The sequence below is a fragment of the Opisthocomus hoazin genome, chromosome 3 (genome assembly GCF_030867145.1).
Source record: "Opisthocomus hoazin isolate bOpiHoa1 chromosome 3, bOpiHoa1.hap1, whole genome shotgun sequence".
NCBI lineage: Eukaryota > Metazoa > Chordata > Aves > Opisthocomiformes > Opisthocomidae > Opisthocomus > Opisthocomus hoazin.
In genome coordinates this window covers 69,208,049-69,232,099 of record NC_134416.1, presented here as the reverse complement: position 1 = coordinate 69,232,099, position 24,051 = coordinate 69,208,049, and the positions used below count along the sequence as shown (strand labels likewise).

The 24,051-nt window shown below is 40.6% G+C and overlaps 1 protein-coding gene across 1 annotated transcript in view; it reads left to right on the top strand.

Annotated features, from left to right (window-relative positions):
- Positions 1-24,051, top strand: part of MBP (myelin basic protein) — a 119,349-nt gene that overhangs the window by 25,367 nt on the left and 69,931 nt on the right. The window contains exon 2 of the mRNA XM_075416594.1: positions 1,903-1,977. Coding sequence (XP_075272709.1) covers positions 1,927-1,977 — 51 coding nt within the window. The 5' untranslated portion in view covers positions 1,903-1,926. The remainder of the gene's footprint in view (positions 1-1,902; positions 1,978-24,051) is intronic.

Below are 24,051 nucleotides of genomic sequence, written 5' to 3'. Positions count from 1 at the left end.
GCAGGAGGACACGGATCAGAGTTCTGGTTTGCAAGTTCTGGTTGTGTTGGCTCCCTAATCTGTTTACTTAAATGTATGTGTATTGCAGATCAAGTTTGACAGTTAATCTTTCAATAAGTGACTGGAAGAGTAACACTCAACATTATGGCTTTATATTCCACTGTAGACATTTCCTATAGTTTTGTATTCCAGTGAGTGATGATGTGAGAGGTGAGCTACTGCTCATAATTTGTAGAGCAAAGGCCAGTTTGAGGTAGTTCAGCTCTGAAACCCAGTGTATATGAATTTATTTGTATTTTTTCTTGAAAATTTTCATAATCTCACAAAAATGTGAATTGGTTGTGCTGATTTCACAATTTGAAAGGATAGGTTTTTTCTTTTAATCTTTTATGCAATAGATAGTGCTGTTAAAAAAAATAATTCTGTTTCCATTTTGCCAATAAACTCTACCTTGAGTACGCTTACAGAGCTTGGATATTTTTTAAAATTTTTCCTTTGCAAGACCTTAAAGGTGAATATTTTTGAGGAATTATTTGATGTGATGTGGGGCACTTTGATTTTTAGAGTGAATGGAATTCAGTGAATAGTCATATGACTGCTGCAGACCCTCACTAATTTGAAAATTTGGTATCGGGGGGGGGGGGGGCGGTCAGGTTGCGAGGATGAATCTATCAGTATCTCCAAAAGTTTCAGTAGAGATACAGGGCAAGATTGATAAAGTACACATTTCTGAGATGGAAAGTCAGAAGTAATCAAAGTCTCTATCTTTAGAGCCCTTTGGTACACAAATCAGTGCTTGTAGCTGGGTTTATAACTATATTGGTATGTTCTACCAAGTGTAACTGGTTAATAGCCTATTGTTTTACTTCATGCATTTTCTATCACAGCAAAGGTCTGGTTGCCCTTTTCTCCCAAGCCTTTTCATAAGATGATGCTTAATGAAATAACACAGCCCTCTGACAGCAAGAGCGTTGTGCCAGGATTTCTGATGCTAAGGTTTTGTGGTATATACCTCTGTTTGTTGCAGAGTAATGAAATATTGTTAGCACCAGAAACTGAACTTTATTACTGAAAGTTCAGCTCATAATACTGAGAGCAAAAAGTCCACTTGAAACTTTTTGCATGTAGTTTTGAGTTTCAGGACTTTAAATGCTACCTTGCATTGCATTTAAATCGGCTGAAGGCAGCAGCTGTGTACAAGATCCTATACAAACACGCTTCCATAAGAAATATGTAGTATAACCACAAGTGTACTCTAGAAGCTGAAATTCGAGTGTTATGGTTTAACCTACATAGGCTCTGTTAAAGCTGAGATACAGCAAGATGAGCCAGAAAATACAGAGTTGGCATTCCTTTCTTGTGTGCTTGTCATGGAAGTGTGGGCTGTAAAGAACATATCCATTCTCACCTCCACAGCAAATTGTTAGCAGCTTAGTGTGGTGCTGCTTTTTCAGTAATTGCTGTTTATATAATGGCAAATGTGAATTCAAAAGAACTTAATTGATCTTTTATGGAAGTTTGTAGTTTCAGATCATTTGATACAATTACAGATTACACTGTTTTGGTATTATAAATGTAATATCAAAAGACAGGGCCTCTAATTTCTTATCTAGTCTTGTTTTATATGCAAGTTCCACAATAAACACTTTAATTTTCCTACTCTGTTTATGTCTTTTGTTAGAAGAAGGAAAGCTTTCTGGTATTGCTTAGATTTGCAAAATAGACCAGATAAGCTGCTTTTATTTTTTTTTTCTTAGGATCTTTCACAGATCTTACCTTGGACAGTAAAAATGCTTATTGTATGAGAACTACCTCTTTGTTCTGTGTCAGATGAAAAATTATTTTGTATTTCAGTATGAGTGTATTGGTTTCAAAAATGCTGTTTTGGTTTTATCTTTTCAGAATTTGAAGTTCTGGTGATCCATCATGGGGAACCATGTAGGAAAAAGAGAACATAGTGCTGACAAGTCAACAAAGGTAAGCGCTGAAAATTGAAGAAGCTAGGGCATTTCAGAAATATGTATGTTATGAAATCACTTCCACCATTACTATTTGGTAGTTGTCACTGCAAATTGAACACCTTTTTTTAAGGAGGGTCCTGTGAGATGTGGCCAAACCAGGATTTTACTGTGCTGGATTTGATGAGAGATGTGATGTTTTCCTGTGTCAGATCCATAGCTGATAAAAAGCTTCTTAATCATGGTAGAAATGAATGAAATGAGCCTTAGAAGCATGATATTGCAGGAATTTGTAAGGAGCCAATGAGCTGAATTATGTTCTGCCTGTTGACACCTTTCCATCTGGGCTTTTGGTCATTGGCTTTATCTATAAGAAAGAAACTATATAAGAACAAGTAAAATAAGAGAATTCTAAAGGAAAAGATTGTCAGTCTGAGGAGATACAGCTTTAAAAATTTCCTTCACAGAAAAAAAAGATGAGACCTGTCAAAATGTTCGTTCAAAGTTAGTATTTGCTTTCTAAGCCTCTGCTGACACTGTTGTGTATTTTACACATAATGTGGTATTCTGCTTGCCTTGTGATAATATCTTGTTTATTTGTTTTTCTACATTGTACTGGAAGAGAACTCACACATATCTTAAAAAAAGACATCTTTCTATACGTAAAAAAAAAAAAAAAGATACTTCTTGCTGCTAGCTATTGTGAACTTCTCTCCACCCATCCCCACCCAAAAATAACAGTTTACAGTCTGAGCCCACACTGTATAAAGTTATTGCCCTTTGCATTGGACAGATAATGTAAACAGATAGTTCTGTGCTTTATCTGGAGGAATGTGGATATTTTGCATTGCTGTGGCAGATAGGCAGCTATCCCTAAAAGGCATACAAACTAGAATTGATACAGTTATTAGTTCTTTGCCATTTCCTTTAGCAAAATACATAGGCACACTGGAAGAAATAGAGAGAAAATAGCAGGAAGAGTGGACAAGCCAGCTACATATGCTTTTGTTTGTGTTTGTGTAGTGTTTTGTAAAATGGTTTTGTGGCCCAAAATTTCAGTTTCAGTAAAATGGTATGAGTCCCGAGTTGTGGTCTTGTAGTGACCAGTCTTGTAGACTTACCCTCTAGAAAACTTCATTGTGCAGATGCAGCAAAGTCAAATGCACCAGACTTATGTATTTAGTCAAATATTTTGATCCTTTCTGACCAAGGGTGTGAGATTCCGCAGGTGTGATGTGGCAGGTATACAGAGCTCGATGGGCTCTTGTGCAGCACCTATCCTCTGCTTTGGTGTTTGAGGACAAAATTTGGTTATAAAAACACATCAGAACTTTTCTCCCACTTGTGTGTGTCTGATGCATCTGCGTGGCAGGTGAGTAGGTGTCGGGCACATGGGGCCTCAAAAAGAAAAATATTCTTCAAGCTGTCACAGCCTGTGCTATAGGTGCAAGTTTGCAGTGGTGAGCAAGAGTCAGGTGGCTGTGAATCTTGCACTTAGTGTGTAGGACAGGTCTATAAGGAAATGAATGAATGCAATTTTTAATTCCTTCTTTTGCCTAACTAGTTCATGGAGAATGCTTGATTCCGCGATCAAAATAATATTCATCTACCTAAAATATTTTTGAAGGGGGAACTTATTTCTGTAGTAGTATCTTCTGTCCCTCACACATCCTTCTAGAGTGACAAAAAAAACAAAACTCCAAAAGTTTAAAATAGGCAATGCTTGATCAAAATCTCCTGTTATGCATGTAAGGCATTAATCGTGTTGCTAGAAATGATAAGGCCACAGATTTAAAATCAGGAAATATATGGTTAAGGTGCTACTATGTATTCCACATAACTAGTCAATCTTGATTCAGTTCTTGCAGGCAGCATTAAAGTACTTACCAGCAGTAATAACCATATGTCATACTTTTTTGTTTGTTTTTCTTTCTTTTTTTTTTTTTTTTTTGCCGAAGTAACCTTTTTTTTTGCTGCTGTTCAATACAGCTGTAAATTAGAACTGTTTTCCTACCAGTTTTCTAGTGTGGTCTGGGAGATGATTACTGAAGGCTTGCAGAGACTGCAGTGGAAATGGTGAACTGCCTCTCCTTGGTCTTAGCAATAGAACTGCAATGAAAGAGGCTAACATCTCATTAAGGGTCTAAAATTCATAACTTGTAACTTCAGGCTGTTTACTATATTTCCTTTCCCAAAAATATAGTACCAAAGAACAACATCATTTTAGGCAGCTGCTTTGAACCTGTGATGTCAAATTTGTTGGACAAATGCTATACTGGCTCCTGAACTCATAGACAGTTCTCCAGACAGTGATTTTATGTATAGTGACATTAGAGAGACTGTTGCCAGACTGTAGCAATTGTATTTCTTGGTTGTCCAATATATGTCCTTTAATACAGCAATTACTAGGGGTGGGGGGGGCTGTTGAGCTGGCATCTAGCTTTGCTTTACTTTCAGTAAATTTGGATATTTGAATGATGAAATTAGAAATAGGGATCTGGAAAGCAATTATTTCGTCAAATGTCTAACATGACACCAAGAAGCCTTCAAATTGGAAAATTTACAAAAGACAACAAGATGGCTTCCCATGCTGTGATACTTCTTTGAAAATACTGTTCTTCTCGTGATTTGTAAATATGCCAAGCTACAGTGATTATTTAATAAATAATAGGAGATACAGTGAAATTACTTGGATGCTTTGAAAAATAGTTGGTCTATTTGACCTAAGTAATGCTGGAAATATTTGCAAAACCTGCATGTTTTGCTCAAAGCAGTTACATACTCCATCTCATTTCTGTCAGCTTTCTTTGTCTTGTATTTAATGAATCTGCATTTTTTTATAGTTTTGTAAGATACATAAAAACTATTCCATGAACCCAGCAATTTATCTTCTTTCTTTTTACTTAGGATATGAGACTTTGCAGTCTGCTTAATGCATTAGTAAACATGTAAGCACTTATTTTGTTTAACTTTGTTCTTAGTGTTAATACTTGGGTTTAAACTTACATAAATATATCTGAGAACAGCTGTGCATCATGCCCAAAGTTCCTTTAAGTTCTTGGAGACCTAAATGTGGAAGAGTAAACAGGGTAGGCAACTGAAAGTTTATTGGTCTGTTTGGAGTTGTAGTTGATTTGTGTTGATGTGGCACCATTAAGCTACAAAGTGCAGGATGCTCTTCTGTAATGACTAAAGCTGCCTGTGAGTGTGACAGTAGCGCAGTTCTCTGCTACCCTCCGTTTCAATAATTGCCCTCAGAGAATTCTGCACAGCACATATATTGCCATCCCAAAATCTTTGAACCTTCTTGGTAGCTGTCACAACTGGTCCTTTACTTCATTGATTGCTTGGGAAAATGGGGTTGAAAAGAAGATTTCCGGCATTGTCCCATCTATTCCACAGCAACTACCAAATGCACCAAGTCCACAGAGCCTGATTTCCACGTGTCTCAGGTCACATAGTATTGTGGGGAGCTGGAAACCAAGCTTGTGATCAATTATAAAAGATTAAAATTCACTGCCTTGCCATGTCAAGGGGTTTCTTAAGAAGCTTAGACAGGCCTGGAACATGTTAGATATTGGAAATAGTGGATCATCTACCTATTTTGTGTCCTTGGCGTACTTGGGGTGTGCTGTAAATAAATGCTAAGGAATCAAAACCAATTGCTACTTCTGAAAGCACTTTAGGAAGTGTAAATTGCCACAGTATATTGCTTTCTCACAGGCCAAAATTGAAAACAGATGCAGTGGTGATAAGGCACTTGGTCTACAGTTTAATGTTTTGTTGGAACTAGAAGCTATCTGCTAACAATGACCAAGTCTTGCTATGTAGTAAACTTCTGAAAAATCTTGTCTTTAGTTGCCCTATGTATGTACCTAGATTCTATAATGTGTTTTGCAGTGGTTGATTTGATAATGTTAATAAACTAACTGGTTCTCTGTGTTTAAGGAGAACTCAGCAAAATTGGTTCAAGCTAAATTGCTGCAGTGAGCATGTATCAATAAATCAGATGGCTTCTATGCTGCTTCTAAGGAGTTTTTCTTTCCTCTTTTATCCCCAATTGTCTTGCTAATGTTCAGAACTTTGCAACCTGTGTAGCCTTACTCCTGATAACATTGGCAGAAAGTTTTCTGGCTCTCCCTGATGAAAGGGATGTGAAAGTCTGAAGACTCAGAACAGTGGTTGTATTGCTCACCTCATAGACTCTTGGCGATCTGCAAGCAAAGGGGTTTTTACACTGAGTTCATCTGATGCCCTGTCTCTCGTGGTTGAGACTGCTGACAGACCTGAGCAATATGTGCGGTTTTTACCAGGTGCTTCCTCTTGGTATGCATCATAAAGTATCAGGAAAGGAAAAAATCAACAGATGAAGTAATTTTGTTTGTTTTATTAATTGCTGTGGAGTGTTATTTTTGTAAGAGAGAGGTTTATTTTTTAATACTTGCAGTTTGAGAGATACATGACGTACAGATTATGTGTGTTTTGAATTATGGGATATGCTGTTCTGTAAAAAAATAATAAAAATCAAATGCCACCTTTGATTTTTTTTTTATGTTTAAAATAAATAGACTTATTTCCATACATAAATTAACCATGGTGCAGCCTTTTCACTTTTTCCCCCTAGCAAAGTAGTATAGCACTATTTTCTAGTACAATTGTGTGTTTTCTCAGAGTTTTATCTTTTGCTGTAAAGCAATAAAGAGCACAGGGGCTGAAGTGGTATATTCTTTGTAATTTGATATACTGATTAAAACACTCCCCCTCAAGCCATTATCTTTCTGAAGGCAAGGGAAAAAGATAGAAAAACTTAAAAATGTTGAGAGCACCAGTGTTTTCTGTGAGAGATTTGATGAGCGCTTTCACCAGCCTGTTTTACAGGTTATGTACACACCATCGAAATTCTCGTGACCAGCCAGTGTCTGGTTAAGCCAGCGCCTGGTACAAGGAAGCACTGCTTTTGAAAGAGGCAAATCCTCTTCCAGGGTGTGAAGGGGAGTTCTGGGCAGTCAGGTTAAGCAAGACCAGTTCAATTTGATAGATGTCTGTTTTCTTCAGATTCTACCATCGACCTAGATTTGGCCTTGAGCAAATCCTGTTGTGCTCGCTCTGTCCTGCTGTTTCGTTTCTTAACGTTCGTACTGTCTAACTGGGTTGTTTGTTAGGACAGAGGCAGTGTCATTTTGTGTTACTGGTAGTGCCTGGAGACCTTGCGTGGAGTCTTCACGCACTCATGTGCTTCAGCTTCTGAGATGATATCATAGCAACACAGAAATGACTGTACTGTTTGAAGCCTCCCAGAATGGCAAGTGTGTGGTAGCTATGACATCTGTCCTCAAAAATTAACCTGAAGACAATCATTCAGTATGGTGTTGGAAGTCTATGTCTAATGTTTAAGCAGGCAAGCAGCTTTAAAACAAAGTTAAAGGGAACAATTTAAGTGTCTAAATCCAAGTCATGTTTGAATACTTGACTGTTCATTAAACTCCTCAGGCACTGAATTCAATAGGGTCAGTTGCAGTTTTAATATTTGAACTTCCTAGTGTCTAAAATACGGTGAGTTCATCGTAAGTATTTGTGGAAGATAGACTGTCCCTGGCTCAGAGCTGGTGCTTTTACACTTCTGTGTTTCCCTTTGTTGCGTGGACGTGAAGGCCGCTGAAGGTACAGAGCTCTGCTGCGCAGAGCAACTGGTGGAAGAGTTGAAGGTGGGAGGCAAGGCAGATGCGAGCGAGGAGCAGGTTGTGGTAAGTGCCACAGCGCCTGCTGCTTGTGTTTCAGGAGTCGCCGGAGTTGTGTAACCCTGGCAGTGTGCCACTAGATCTGCGTTTCAGTGAAAAGGCGAGTAAATGCCTAGGTAACCATTATGTGAAATAAGTTGAGAGCGTGTTTTTTGGCTAAGCACTAGTGTTGTTTGATTTGGGTCTCGAGCTGGTCGAGCTTGCATGGGTGTAAAAGGAAGAGGTGCAGTCGCTGTGGTTTTGGCTGGGGAGGAGGCAGGGTCTTTCAGCTTTGTTCTCCCCCCCTCAGCCTGCAGAACTGACTAGAAGAAGAGGGAAGTACGCTCTGAACTTTTAAGGTCTTGTGCTTCAGATGCCATGTTATTGTGGTATAGTTCCCTTCTTGTCAGCTTTGATATAGAACTAGATAAATGTCCTCTCAGATGGGTTTAATGACAGTACCACTTAAATTAGAAAGGAGTTGGAAGAACAGGGGTGTAATGCACTGCCTATGCTTTGTGAACTCCCTGTCAGCTGTTCTGGTTGCTGAGATGGCTCTTCTATTACGAGTCAGCCCATACTTCAGCCTGAGAACATATTGTTCAGTGTTTTAACATCTTCACGCCGGAAAAATGAAGGCGAAGTTGTTTATATTTTTAATCTTGAGGAAGCAGTGAGTGACATGGAGATTCTTCAAGGGAGCAGTGTCTTCTTCCTTCCTCACATAACCTTTTTGTGCTTTTATTGTGGTCGTTCGTAGATCAGCATGCAGTGATATGTTGTATCGCCTGCTCTGAAAATGGGTGAGACAGGTCAAAATAACAAACTGGAATTTCTGTTAGTGATATTTGAGAAGAGCCTAAAAAAATCTTTTGCAGTAATGTATTACTTTATAATGTAGTTATATCTGTAAAACCAGTTATAGTGAAGTGCGTGCTCCCTGTTGGAGAGCTTGCTGAGCTTTATCTGTGGGTACATGGGACCAAACCACCGCAGAATCTCCAGTACCTAAGACAGTGACTGATAAATCTGTCCTGTAGCATTTCTCAAAGTGTTAAAGCCCAGTAAAAGTGCATTTTTAAGTTTGTCTTCATCTTTTTCCCCTAGTGTTCTGTTGTATTTGATGCTCCTGGGTAGCAGCTGGGAAGACTGCTGGAGCCATGTTTTGTTTTAATTCTCATTTTCACACACTTGCATTTCCGATAGCGTAAGTGGCTGCAGCTAGGTCAGGGTAACTAGTTGTGGGATATGGTTTTACACCGTGCCTAGGCAGAAAGCCAGAACTCTGCTCTGCTCAGGTCTGATGCTGAATGTTCTGCCATGAAGAAAGAGGAGTTCTGCAATGTTAAGACAAGTGGACTCTTGCTCTAATTTGTAAATTCCACAAGTATGAAATGGACATCAGAAGGAAAAGGAAACAGGGCTTTCCCCTACAAAGTATCACTTTAACAGTAGCTTCTTTTTGCACTTCAGAAGCTGAAGATTAATTTCATACGTAATTGCAGCTATTTGTACACTGTGTAAATTTAACTTGTCTGTGGCTACAGTTAAAAACTGATTTTTCCACTTTGAGCTAAAATGTCACGGGATGTTTTTCCTTTTTACTTAGCTTTCTCATGCCCTGTGCTTTAAGTTGATGGAAATACTTAGGTAGCACTTGCTCTAGTAGCAAAGTTTTTTGCCAAAGGAAGTTGAAAAACTTTTAAGCAGAATAATATGACTTTATTCTTGATTTCTGAGATAATGTTCACTCTTAAAAAACAATCTGATCTTCCGTGGACATGGCCATAAAAATATTAAAATCTGCATAAAGCTGAAAGCCGCAAGATACATACCATTTACCCTGGATAATTAGGGGGACTTCTGAGCATCAGTTATGATCAAGAAGAGGCAATAATGGAAATCTTGCATTTTTGTCACAGTGCCACAGAGTGACATTCAGGTTGGTGTAGCTGGACTGAGCTAGAACTGAAAGATGAATTTCGGGAGGCATGAGGGCACTCGGCTTGCTCGTGAGCTCCATGCAGCTCAAAAGCCACAGAAAAGGCCTAAAAGCCAGAAATCTTAGCAAGTCAGTCACTGGTGAGATCTGTCCTTAAACAAGTTACTTATTATCAAAACAATAGTCACCGCTTTTGGGTTATCAAGTATTCCCATTCTGTATAAGAGCTTCAGGGTTGGATTCACTGTCTGGAAGAGCCGAAGTTTTCAGATGAGTTGTGGAAATCCCAATATACTGGAAATGTGTTGGTTAAAAGGTACTGAGACTGTTACGTTGAAGTCTGAGTGATTTTTGTGGTGGTGGTTGGATTTTTTGGGGTTTTTTTTTGATTTTGTGGTCATAACTGACTTGCACGTCTAGCACATTTTCCCAGACTTTCAGACACCCCCTCTTCCTTCCTCCCTTTATCTCCCTTCTACTCCTAACACCCAGTTTGTTTCTGCATGCTACTTTCTACCAAAATCTCTATTGCTGATGCAGTCTGAATTCAGTGCTGTGTTTTGATTTATCCTCCCCCCCAAGCATTAGAAATAATATTTAATTGCTAACAGTGCAGTTGTATACTCAGAAACAGTGAAGAGATGGCCAGCTAACAGGCAGTCTGATCAGGAAGGTGGGAACACCACAGAAGAAAAGAGAAAATTTGCACTTTTCTGACAACACATATTCTCTTGAAAAATGCTTTTCTCTTCCAGCCAGCTGTCTCTCTCCATGTTAACACATGACCTGCAGCAACTATCCCAGCCTACCACAGTATGTTGCTTTACAGAGCAATCCAGAGTGCCACTGCCAGTATTTGAAAGTTGAAAATCAAAATTGACTCCCATTATTTTTATGACCAGCTATCGTAGTCATTTATATACTGTTTTGTCATAAAGTTGTGTTACTTTTTTACATTTGGACCTTGTACCTGTTAAAGAATTTGTTTTATGCAGGAAACAGAAGAATTGCTGTTGAGTTCTTTTGGGGAAACATGGCTAAAATTGGTCAGTGTGAATCATAGAATGCTTTGGGTCAGAAGGGACCTTTAGCCGTCATCTAGCCCACCCTCCCTGCAGTGAGCAGCGACATCTTCAACCAGACCAGGTTGCTCAGAACCCCGTCCAACCTGGCCTTGAATGTTTCCAGGGATGGGGCATCTACCACCTCTCTGGGCAATCTGTTCCAGGGTTTCACCACCCTCATGCTAAAAAATTTCTTCCTTGTTTCTAGTCTAAATCTACCCTCTTTCAGTTTAAAGCCATTACTCCTTGTCCTATCTCCACGAGCCCTGCTGAAGATATTTTCCCCATCCTTCCTATAGGCCCCCTTCAGGTACAGAAAGGCTGCAATCAGGTCTCCCCGCAGCCTTCTCTTCTCCAGGCTGAACAGCCCCAACTCTCTCAGCCTGTTTGTGGCCCTCCTCTGGACCCGCCCCAAAAACTTTAAATCCCCCTCTAATTCCTTGTGTGCATATATATATATATATATGTATGCACACAACTGTATATAAAAAATGTACATAAATGCAAGTGTATATTTGAGTATAGATATTCTGCCTATATTGCTGAATGGCTGCAACTGTGCTTGCTGTATGAGTTTCAAAAGGCAAGACCAGTAGCCTTCCCGCCTGGGAAGTCTGGCTATCTGTTCTGATCTTACCTGTGAACTACAGGCTAGGTGTTTTCTTAACATTGAGACACGGCTTTCTACTGCAGATGAAACTTGCCTTATGGTGCACAGTGATAAAGCCTCAGTAATCTCTGTGTCTTTTTTTTTTCTTTTTTTTTTTTTTTTTTTCAAACCCAATGTCTGAAATTCTAGACAGTCATGGTTTTTTTTGAGATCTGGCAGATGAAACGTTGGTGAATGTGAGACAGAATCTCAAATCAGTGCCTGTAATAGTTGGGGAATGTTTATCTCTCAAAAAATATATTAAAGATATTTCAATACTTACTGCTGCTATGTATTGATTAAAAATATCTTTAATATATTTAACAAATATGTAGTACTAGTAGAGATAAATTTATCTTAGTGTTCTAGGAAAGGCTTCAGAGCTCACAGTTGGTGAGACCCATTGCATAAAGTAACAACTGTTTTTTTTTTTCTTTGGTACACTGCTGCACAGAAAACTCAGTATGTTTGGGATGATTGATGTTGCTTCTGAAGCTCGGTCACATGAGTTGAGATTCTAGGCCAAAAGCTGTACATAATTGAAGACTAAAACTTCGGGTTTTTCCACTGAGAGAAATCACTTGCCTTATGCTGCAAGATACTTTCTGATAGAAAGAGATCCCATCCTATGGTGTGGTGCAAATCTTAAGTTTTCTCTGAACACAGATTTGCTTCTGAAAGAAACTGATGTTAGATACTTTATTTTAGATGTATCTGAACCACTGTAATCTATTACATTCTGATTGCTTAAATGAAGCATGTTTACTTGTAGATGATGTGAACCTGAACACTTAGCCTTAGGATTCTTGCAGATTCATTTACTTGGCAAATTACTTTTAATGTTGATATTTTTTTTCTACAACTCAGTATGTCAAGGAGATCTATTTCTTAATAAAAGGGTTTCCTTTAGTTTTCCTTCAGCTAATATCTTGCCTTATAAGTCAGGGTATTGGTAAGTACAAAAAAAAAGATGAAATAATCAAGCTTTGACACTTTTTGCTCTTGTCTTTTTCCTGTTTTTTTTACTTTCCTGCAGTCCTCTCGGGAGGAGAGGAAACGTAAGTCCATTCTGCAGTTTCTTCAATGTACATCTTCTGCCTGTTGCACCATTTTCTTTTCCTCCGGCATCTTGTCTGTTGTTTATTATTTTCTGATTATTCTATTATGCTATGCTATATAGGCTGTATAAGGATCAATAAAACCATCTGAAAATGAAAGTTTTATGGAGCTTGGGGAAAGGGGGCCAAAAGGTCCCTGTCAGTGGATGCATTCAGGTGGGATGGGGAGCTTTGGGTGCTAATACCGTCCCACCAGTTTGTCCAGGTGTCCTGGCCTGTAATATTTAACTCCAAGTACACGAACAGCCAAGGACGTCTGCCTTTGGAAAGGGATGCTCAGATCTTTCAGGCATCAGATTCTGCTCTGGGATTTTGCAGAGAGAGTTTATAATGCAACAGCATAATGCAGTTACTGCTGTAATGACACTGTCTTGCAGCTGTTGAGTCACCTGATTATGGGAGAATAACAGATTTGTGGCATTTTGGAAGCTTAGGGGGCTTTGCACATAGACTTCGTATCAACTTGCATGTCTTTGATCACTTCCAGTTCAGTCTCCTGCTGCTGGATATAAGGGGCCGGAGATCCTCTGGACGTGTCTTACGTGGAGCCCACAAGGGAGATGGCTCCACCAGCAGCAGGGGAGGCCTGGCTTCGATCCCAGCTTCTGAGCGCTGGTCTCAGCAGTTGACAAGTTGTTCTGTGTTTTGCCCTGGTACGCTTGCTTTAACCAATTAGGCTACGAACCGTGGGCTGGTGGAGCAGGTGCAGAGCTGCTTTCTTCCGTGAAGAGAGCCAGATGGCCGGTTAATTGTCCCAGTCACTGAGTAAGAGTTGGCCAGGTCTCCTGCTCAATTCTCAATTTTGCTGCTGTGCTGCCAAGTTAGGTCTTGTGGCTTTAAGAAAATGAGGACTTCAGAGACATCTCTGAGCATCTGGGTTTCTCTTAGTCACGATTTAGCGTGGTTAGTTTCAAACCTTGAAACGGTTCCTAGCTGGTTTTTGTTAAAAGAAAAAATTTCCTGATGCTTAACAGGAGTAAAGGCTTCTTGGTCTGAGTTAGGACATCTTACTTGTTACGGTGTCGTTGGTGGCGAGGTATGGATGTGACAGAGAAAAAACCCAAAGTAGGAGCCTGTATTTTGAAGGATTGATTCTCTGGGATTTTGCAAAGAAAACTTGTATCTGCTTAGTTACCTATTACGGGACAACAGTTGTGGGGAGAATTTTGAGGGGAAAGTATTTTGGTTTGCTAGACTTTCTAGAACCCTTTTTTAGTACAATTATTTTTAATTGCTAGGAAGAAATGGTAAATGATTATTTGAATGCTGCACTTACGATGTTCTAGGCTGTAAGGGGTTGTAAACTTGCTAATAGAGTTGCAAATAAAATGTGTTTGCTTATCTATATGCTTATTCTTGGTCATTCAGTGTAATAACTGCAACTACAGTTTATGTGGTGTAACCTTTTCATATTAATATATTTGCTTGTGAAATGCAAACTATGTAACTCAATCAGTTACTTTTGTGTCAAGACAATCCCCTTCTGTTACAAGAAATCATTTTGGGAGATAATATTGTGGGGTGCTAGTTGCAAAGGATGGGACGAAGCAGAGTGATGATATGTCCTTTGCAATGGTAGGGAGTTGAATTAAAAAGATGCCAAGGTATTTCCAGTAGGACACCTATTTTGTTCAATGCTGAAAAAGCAGTCCCTTGTCTAAAGAGATTCTGAAGTCCCGTGTTGATAGTTATTCAAGCAGCTTGAACTGGCTGTCGGTCAATTCACAAGTAGCCTGTATATGGGAAGGATCAAATATGTAAGTTAATACAATACAGCTATTCAAGAGTTGATGAATTCTAATCTGTTTTTTTGTGGGTTTTTTTTTTCTGGTTGTAGTTTTTGGGGCTTTTTTTGTTTGGGTTTTTTTTTTTTTTTGCATCCATCATGCTCCCGTTGTTTTTTTTAGCCCCGAATCTGTTTTGCACAGCTTTTTTTAGTAATGTTTTGACTGTGGATCTGGGGGTATGAATTCTACCTAGAAGTTATGTAGCCTGTGGATTATTCTGCCTCTAGGGAGAAGGTGAAGAGCTTTGCCTAGTCTGTTAGGCTTGTGTCTGAAGTCTGCGCTGCATAGTATATGAATAATACAAGAAAGTCTGGCCAAGGTCTAACTTCTTTGAAGTTGTACCTGCTCCTTTTTTATGATGAAATATCAGCAATAGAATGGCAGTGGAAATACCTCTTTGTTCATGTGCAGGTTTTCTCTCTCCGGTTAAATTCTCTGCCTAGAGAAGCAGTTGAACATAGCTGGTGAAGTTTGATTTATAAGTTCACCACATGACTCTTTTTACTTCCTGCTTGCCTGTAGAATCGAGGCATGGATTTTAGCCTTCACAACACATGCAGAAATGCAAAATTCTATTTATGTGCAGAGGGTTACTAAGTAACAGTTGCTGAGGGAAATGCAGTCTTTAACTGCATGACGTCTGTGCACTTAAAATTGCCAGCCAAGTAGTGCATTAACATAGATTTTGCACATTAATGGGATTTGCTGTGGGCTATATATGAGCAAAACCTTGGGAAAAACAACAGCAGTGTGGTTTGGAGAGTTGAGTCTCTCTGCAGCCTGGTCTTGCAGACAGGAGATGAAACCCAGTTTTCCCTTTCCACCTCATCCTCTCTATACCACACCGTAATTATGGACCCTGATATATTCGTGTGTATTTATATTTATATCTATATCTACCTGTAGATATAGAAGTGTAATCAGTGTGTTTTGTATATCGTGGTGGGTTGACCCTGGCTGGATGCCAGGTGCCCACCAAAGCTGCTCTGTTACTCCCCCTCCTCAGCTGGACAGGGGAGAGAAAAATATAACAAAAGGCTCGTGGGTCGAGATAGGGACAGGGAGAGATCACTCACCAATTGCTGTCACAGGCAAAACAGACTGGACTTGGGGAAAAAGTAATTTAACTTGTTACCAATCAAAATCAGAGTAGGATAATGAGAAATAAAATCAAATCTTAAACACACCTTCCCCCCACCCCTCCCTTCTTCCCAGGCTCAACTTCACTCCTGTTTCTTTCCCTCCTCCCCCCGAGCGGCGCAGGGGGATGGGGAATGGGGGTTGCGGTCAGTTCATCACACGTTGTCTCTGCTGCTCCTTCCCCCTCAGCGGGAGGGCTCCTCACACTCTGCCCCTGCTCCAGCCTGGGGTCCCTCCCAGGGCTGCAGTCCTCCACAAACTTCTCCAGCGTGAGTCTTTCCCATGGGCTGCAGCTCTTCATGAACTGCCCCAGTGTGGGTCTCTTCCACAGGGTGCAGTCCTTCAGGAACAGGCTGCTCCAGCGTGGGTCCCCCACGGGGTCACAAGCCCTGCCAGCAAACCTGCTCCAGTGTGATCTCCTCTCTCCACAGGGCTACAGGTGGACATGGCAGGAGCCTGCTCCAGCGTGTGCTCCCCACAGGGTCACAGCCTCCTTCAGGCATCCACCTGCTCCGGCATAGGGTCCCTTCCATGGGCTGCAGGTGGATATCTGCTCCTCCATGGACCTCCATGGACTGCAGGGGACAGCCTGCCTCACCATGGTCTTCTCCACAGGGTGCAGGGGAATCTCTGCTCTGGAGCCTGGAGCACCTCCTCCCCCTCCTCCACTGCAGAGTTGTTTCTCTTACATATTCTCACTCCTGTCTTCACTGCCATTTTCACAACATATTTTTCCCCCCTTCTTAAATACATTATCCCAGAGGCACTACCACCATCACTGACGGGCTTGGCCTTGGCCAGTGACAGGTCTGTCTTGGAGCTATCCCTGTAGGCCCCCCTCCACCCCCCACCCCGTGCTACCAAAACCTCACTGCAAACCCAACACACGTGTATCTTTCTTCAGGGGGAGGAAGGCTGAGTGGCAAACAAACAAAAAGCCTGCTGTGACTCAGGATAGATTGGGTGTTGATAATACAAGGAGAAGTTTTCCTTGAGCTGTGTCTCCTCTAATGACTGTGTTAACCTCTGTGCAAAATTAGAGATAATCGGAGTATTTGTTTTTTCTAAGGATTTATTTTCAAGGAACGTAACTTTGGAAAGGTCATGTATCTGGCCTTGAGATGGAGCTTATGTATTGAAAAAGATTCTGCTTAAGTGATCCCCCTTTCCTTTAAATCAAACCTAGCATAACTTACACTAGGGCTTTGAGCTGGAGACATTTATATGCTGATGAAAATGGACTGTGGAACTGTCATGAAGTCCTACAGCTTTTAACTTATTTCTCTGTTAAAAAAGTACTTTTTGTCCGCAAATACTTCCAACCCAAACTATTCTATGATCACGGAACAGATCCTCCTAGAAGGTATGCTAAGGCACATGGAGACCAGGGAGGTGATTCGAGACAGCCAGCATGGCTTCACCAAGGGCAAGTCCTGCCTCACCAACCTAGTGGCTTTCTATGATGGTGTAACAACAAGGGTGGACAAGGGAAAACCAATGGATGTCATCTGTCTGGATTTTTGTGAAGCCTTTAACACGGTCCCCCACAACATCCTTCTCTCTAAATTGGAGAGCCATGGATTTGATGGGTGGACCTTTCGGTGGATAAGGAATTGGTTGGATTGTCGCAGCCAAAGGGTAGTGATCAACGGTTCAATGTCCAGATGGAGACCAGTGATGAGTGGAGTCCCTCAGGGGTCCGTACTGGGACCGGTGCTGTTCAATGTATTTATCAATGACATGGACAGCGACATCGAGTGTATCCTCAGCAAGTTTGCAGATGACACCAAGCTGCATGGTACAGTTGATACATCAGAAGGACGGGATGCCATCCAGAGAGACCTGGACAAGCTGGATAGGTGGGCCTGTGTGAACATCATGAGGTTCAACAAGGCCAAGTGCAAGGTCCTACACCTGGGTCGGGGTAATCCCCGGTGTCAATACACGCTGGGGGATGAAAGGATCGAGAGCAGCTCTGCTGAGAGGGACTTGGGGGTACTGATAGACGAAAGGCAGGACATGAGCCGGCAAGGTGCGCTGGCAGCCCAGAGGGCCAACCGTGTCCTGGGCCGCATCAGGAGAAGTGTGGCCAGCAGGTCGAGAGAGGTGATTCTGCCCCTCTACTCTGCTCTGGTGAGACCTCACCTGGAGTACTGCGTTCAGCTCTGGAGCCCTCAGCACAAGAAGGACATGGAAGTGTTGGAGCGGGTCCAAAGGAGGGCTACAAAAATGATCCGAGGGCTGGAGCACCTCTCCTATGAGGACAGGCTGAGAGAGTTGGGCTTGTTCAGCCTGGAGAAGAGAAGGCTGCGGGGAGACCTGATTGCAGCCTTTCAGTACTTAAAGGCAGCCTATAGGAAAGATGGGGACAATCTTTTTAGTAGAGACGGCAGTGACAGGACGAGGGGTAATGGTTTTAAACTAAAACAGGGTAGGTTTAGGCTGGATATAAGGAAGAAATTCTTTACAATGAGGGTTGTGAAACACTGGCACAGATTGCCCAGAGAGGTAGTGGAGGCCCCATCCCTGGAAACATTCAAGACCAGGTTGGACAGGGCTCTGAGCAACCTGATCTAATTAGCGGTGTCCCTGCTTGCTGTGGGGGGGTTGGACTAGATGACCTCTAGGGGTCCCTTCCGACCCAAAACTTTCTATGATTCTATGATTCTGAGCTGGGATGGGATGTGCGTGTATGTGAATAATTATTGCAGTGGGAAGGTAACATGAGCTTATTAGGCTGTATGATTTGCTCATTGTGGACCATGTAGAACTTAATTTCAGTGAGGCTCTTGTATTAATTATATTATTATATCAGTGTACATAAAAGATATGCAAAATAAATTTTAATAAGTAGCTACTGCCACAGTTCTTTTCTAAAAGTGGTGTAAATATCTATTGGGCATATTTAGTCATTAGTTTCTTGGATTTTTGTAGCTTTGTTTTAGTTGAATCCAAGGATATTATTTTTTAATCACTGAGAAACGCATTGTAGCTGGGAGTTGATATCGTGTTATTTACGTGGGCTCTTCAGTAGCCAACATTGCTACTGTCATGTGGATAGTATGATACCTTGTCAATCTTGCAAAATTCACTTTATTCACTCATGGCAATTGATTTTTAATTTTTTTTCTTGCTATGGATGATTTACAAGAAAATCCAAAACGAAACCTACTGACATCACTGTAAAAGCTATGTATATTGATTTTTGTTCCTGACATTGTAAAGTCTCTTGACATTTTTGATGGGGTAAAATTCTAAAGTACTGTCTGGCTGCATTTTTTGCTTGTATTTGAGACACTGTAGTATCTGAGGTTTTTTTTTTAGTCTCTCATACAGTCTACCCATTTTCAATTTGAGGCCAGAAACCTTTCTCTCTGGGGAGAAATCGGTCCCAAGTTCTTCATTGCTCATTTAGGCTCCTGTTTTTCTGTAACTGTGACGGGCTGTGATGTTCAAGTGGTTTTAAACTGATAGATTAGCCACAGCTGTTCCCTTGGGAGGCTGTCATCTGTGGTGACAGTATTGGCTCCAAGCAAATTATCTTTATAAAAGAAGCAAAGCAGAACAAGGGGAGAAAATTTGTCAGCAGTACTCCAAGTACATATCTGTTCTTCTGAACCCGTTTCTTGTTGCTATATAGGGACTCATGTGCATGTTTTCTCTCAAAAGTCCCAAGTTTAGGAGAACTGGGGTTAAGCCTTTTTGCTAATAGTGCCTGCCTTTGCCGTGTGCTTCGGGAACTGTTCATCAGTTCCAAACATCTGTAACATAATCATTTACAGTCATTTAAGTAAAATAGATGCAAAAAATAAACAAAACCTTTTCTGCAAAACTACTTTCTGGCCATTTGGCCCCCCAGTCTGTACTGGCAAGTGGGGTTATCCCATTTCAGAGGCAGGGCTTTGCATTTGCCTTTACTGAACTTCATGAGAGTCTTGTCAGTTGATTTCTTCGGCCTGTCACAGGCCTTCTCAGTAGCAGCTCTGCCTTTCAGTGTACTGACCAGTCCCCCAGCTGGTGGTTATCTGTGCCGTTATTAAAGACATTAAATGTTGTTGGCCTCCATGTAGATCCCTGAGGGATGTGGCTGCTGCCTGACTGCTGTTTGGAGTTCGTGCCACTGATCACAAACCTCCGAGGCTGGTGGTCCAGCCAGTTATCCACCCCCTTGTGCACCACCTACCCAAACCTTACCTTAATTGGTCTGACTCCAGGGGCAGAGTGGCAGACTGTGGGAGGCTGTGTCACAGACCACGCTAAAGTCAGGGGATATGGCATTATGCTTTTCCCCTCCTCCACAGAACCAGTCATTTCGTCACGGTAAGATACCAGGTTGTTCACATACCATTTGCCCTTGGTAAATCCAAGCAGGCTGTTCCCACTCACCTTCTGTCCGTGGAGAACAATTACTGTTAAAACTGTTGTGTCATCTGCCTTTAATAAAAAGGTAAAAACAGCTAAGCATTGGAAATGCTATATATTAGGTATGGTTCTCACTTTACTGATGCAGTATCGCCCCTTCACTGTAGACACAGAGGTTCCTGTTGAGCACAGAATGTACCCTGCATTTGACAGTCTTTTATACTTCGATAAAGTACTGAACTTTGGGATAATTGACAAAAAGATACTAGAGATGAGGCCTTTTCTTTCAAGACAAATCCACATAAGAGAGAGGAGACATGAAGTGCACTTTCTAGTTTCATGATGATCCTTGCTTGCTTGAAACCTTGCTAAAAACATGGACACTGGTCACGGCTTCACAAAGACTTGAGAGATTGATGCTAGCCTGTACCTGGTAACTCTTAACAGTACAGAATTAGTGTTGCGTGGTCACAGAGGAAAGGCAATGCTGGCTGGCTAAGCTAAGTTGTTTGGGTTTTGGTTTTGTTTTTTTTTAAATTAAATAGTGAAAAAGGAGGAAAGATCTAAAAATTAGGCACTGAGGAAAAGGTGGAAGTTGCAGAAGAGAACAAGTGTTCCTCCCTGGGGTTTGAGACAGACCCACACAGTGAATAGAAGTGCTCACTGGTCATGCTGCTTTCTCCCCCACAGAGCCTGGGGCTTGCACAGATGATGACTATGAGTGGTGCAAAAGTAGCACTTCTTTAAATAGCCTTTTTTTTTTTTTAACATACAGCTCTTGAATTTCAACGTGATACAGGTATGTCTTTGTTCCTGCCTCTCCCCACTGTGCTACTTTTCTTTTCCTGAAGGTGTGCATAATTTTTACTAGCACCACATTAATGAATCAAACTCTGGTAAACTGAATCATGTTTTTAAATGTCAGTTTCTGTTTGCCTTTTTGCTCACTGAGTGATAAGCTGGCTGCTCACAGGTGTGGTTGTATTTCTGGTAGTACCATTTTTCCCGTCTATACACGCACAGGAGTCTTTCATTGTCATCACTTCTGAGGTTTCTTTGGTAGTACAGAAGACAGACATTTATTTTTACAGTCAGTTGGAAATTTCTATTGCCTGGTCTTTCTCAGGTTTCACTTGTTTGTTTGACTTTATATATTTGGTATATATTTGGTAGCTACAATTGTTCCAACAATTACTGTCCCTGTAAACTGTTCCATTTAAAAAACAAACAAACCAACAAAAAACCAACAAAAACACCCATCAACAACAAAAACGTGTTCCTGAAGAACAGGATTATGTGTAGTGCAGATGGCATCTTTCTTATTTAGTGATTAGACTATCTGTTCATGCTTTTCAAAAGGTACGAGAACAGCCTTATGAAACATTTATATTGTGGAGCATGTACCTTACGGTATTGGACATCTGAAGACACTTCTGATAAATGCTTTCAGATCACAGTCTTTTTTTTTTTTTTGGTGTGCGTAAATGGAAGCAATTAGCTCTGCAGGAAAGCCTCCCCTATTTTCAGGTGAGTAATAGTGTGTATTTGCTAATGAGTCAGGTGTCACCTGGGACTGAAGAAGCACCAAGTGTGAGATCTGAGTCATTTCCTCGGGCTCTCAAGGTTTGTCTTACCACTGGCTCAGGGTATTAAGAAGCAATAGTTAACTTCGGGTGGCTATTTCTGAAAGTTAGGAATGTGTTAAATTCTTGATCTATAGGGGAGAAAAAGTAACATTTTACCTGTACTCATTGCATATGAAATCACCAAGACAGGTTAGAAACTAGCCACGTCACTTTACCGAAGTTCAGATAAACACCAATCAGACTGCATATGTAAGTATTCACATCTGCATGTTGCGGTCTGGGCTGTGTTGGCGTGTAAGCATGCTCCGGCGGAGGGCACCAGTATCTGAAGGTGGCAGTGGCATTGGTGTAACAAACTGCTCGGTGGCTGGGTAGCCAGAACTGGCTGAGGTCAGGCTCCGAGTGATGGCCCTTAAGATGTCTAGCAGCCCCAGTGAGATCAGATGCTCAGATCGGGTTTAAAATAACACACACTCATTAAAGTGCATTTATCTCACAACTGCGTAAACATTCTGCTGTTATTGCTGCTGAATGAAACAATGCATCCTCTATTTTTTTTTAGCTTGCTTCTTGTTTTAGAGGACCTTCATACACCAGTTGTGGGGCAACTAATGACATTGGTCTCTGCCATTCATTAAGATCAGTAGCTCTTCAGCGTTTGCATTTCTTTCTTGCTGTTTTTGTTTTCCCCTTCATAGTGGTCAGTACAATATGAACGCCAGTTTAAACATTTTAAACATAGACTGAACAGTTGCCTGAGAATAAATGATTAAAATGTCATCTCTCTGGACACGTTTGGGTAAACAATTGGTTTTGTATTTTTTTCCAAAATGTTTTGCCACTGAGACTTTGTTATTCCCTTCTGAGACGGGAAGGTTCAGCTATAAAACATGCAGGTTAGTATTTCAGCTTGCTAGCTTCATACATATTTACAATGGTCCATTTTTCTTCTAATCATATTAGTGCAATTGTAAGTCTGCACAGTAGTTTTTGTGAGAGTGCCTCGGTTTAAAGTATGGAGGAAAGCATTGTTCTCTTGTTTTGCTTTTAGAAACAAAATAGCAGAATAAGGAGCAAAATCATTGGAAGAGGTATCTGTTTTTACACAAATCATTGACATAGTGCCACTGACACAGAGGCGGCTGACAAATTTTGCTTTGAAGGCATTCACCTTTGTGAAAAATGGAGCAGGCTTTAGTGGTGAGTTCAGCAGAGCCCCTAGTAGCTTGGAGTCTCTGGAGTTGCAATTCTCACTGTTCTTGTACAAGTGATCTGTGTGGGTACTGACTGGGTACTTGCTGAAGACTCAGAGAGAGTGTATGCAGTGTCTGAAGAAGAATTGGCATCATAATGATCCTCAAATTGCCTTCTCTCTGAAAATAATAATACAGAACCGTGATCTTGTTTAGTGTGTATGAACACTGTGAACTGGAAATGGTCATTTCGGTAAGGGTCTGCTCCTCCATTCCTGGTAGTGGATGCTGAAGTCAAAGCAAGCAGTGAATGGGAGCAGTTTCTGGTTTTGTTGGAGGCATTGCTGTGGAACTTCTTCCATGTTGTTGGAGTGTAAGATTTTTGGTTAGGTTTTTTGAGATCCTCCTGACTTGTCTTTTACTGCTTTAGTGTTAATTATGTGTATTGTTTTGTGTTATTTATTGTATGTTTTATGACAGTCTGTCTGGTTCCATTTAGATAGTTCTTTTGAAAAATGACAGCTAGAATATTTCAGAAATCAGTTAATCTTCTCTATAGAGTTTGCATTTTGTGGTTGGTAAGGTAACTAGGGAAAGTGAGAAAGGGATCCTTGTGCTTCTCTTCAAATGCCTCAAGCAAAATCATAAATGGATTGTAATAGTGGTTCTGAAATTGCTTTTTTAAAAATATTCAGAAAATTAATGTATAAATTTCAATGTTTATTCTTTGGCTCTAGCATGACACTTTTTCTAAACATGAAAAAAATTGTAGATATTTCTCTATGTTCTAGTAATTTTATTTATGTATCGACAACTGTCCACTAGTTAGCATTTGGTTTATACTAAGGAAGGTCAGCCAGATTTGGACCCATAGCTGGACATTAGATGAACAAATCGCTGGGATGGTACTGTTGCTTTCTGAAAAGGTAGTTGTTCCTGCTGTATGATTTTCATGCCAAAATTTATCATTTATCTTTCTGTTGCTTCCTGCTAAGTGTCTTGCGTGAGAATTGAAGTTGCTGAGAGTTAGTGGGCAAAGTCTGTCTCTTAAAATGATGTATTTTAAAATGTACGTTAGTGGTAGTTCCAGAGGAATATGGTTGAATCCATCTTTACTGGATTTCTTTGAAGGAGGGAGAAACCTTTTATGCTACAAAAGTGCAAAAATGTTTTGCAGAAACTGTTATTGATGAAACACTTCTTTTTACTGAGTTGCAGCTTTCTTCTTTACTAGGGTAGGGAAGGATGGTCCTATGGTTATGGGTTTCCTTTCCAATTTTTTGCAGTGCTGTATTCATGTAATTACTACCTAAAATTTCTGATACTGCTTCTTTTTCAAAGAAAAACACTATGAAGGTTACTATTTGCCCCCAGAGTTGTTTTAAAAATCTGTTTATGCCTGCTTGTATTTTGGAATACAATCTGCCTGCATGTCTCTTTGTAAGAAATAATTAATGGTGAAAGGGTTTAAATTCAAGTTCTTAAACCACCATGTTTTGTTGATATAAAAGTGGGAAATCTCAATAATTTCTTAA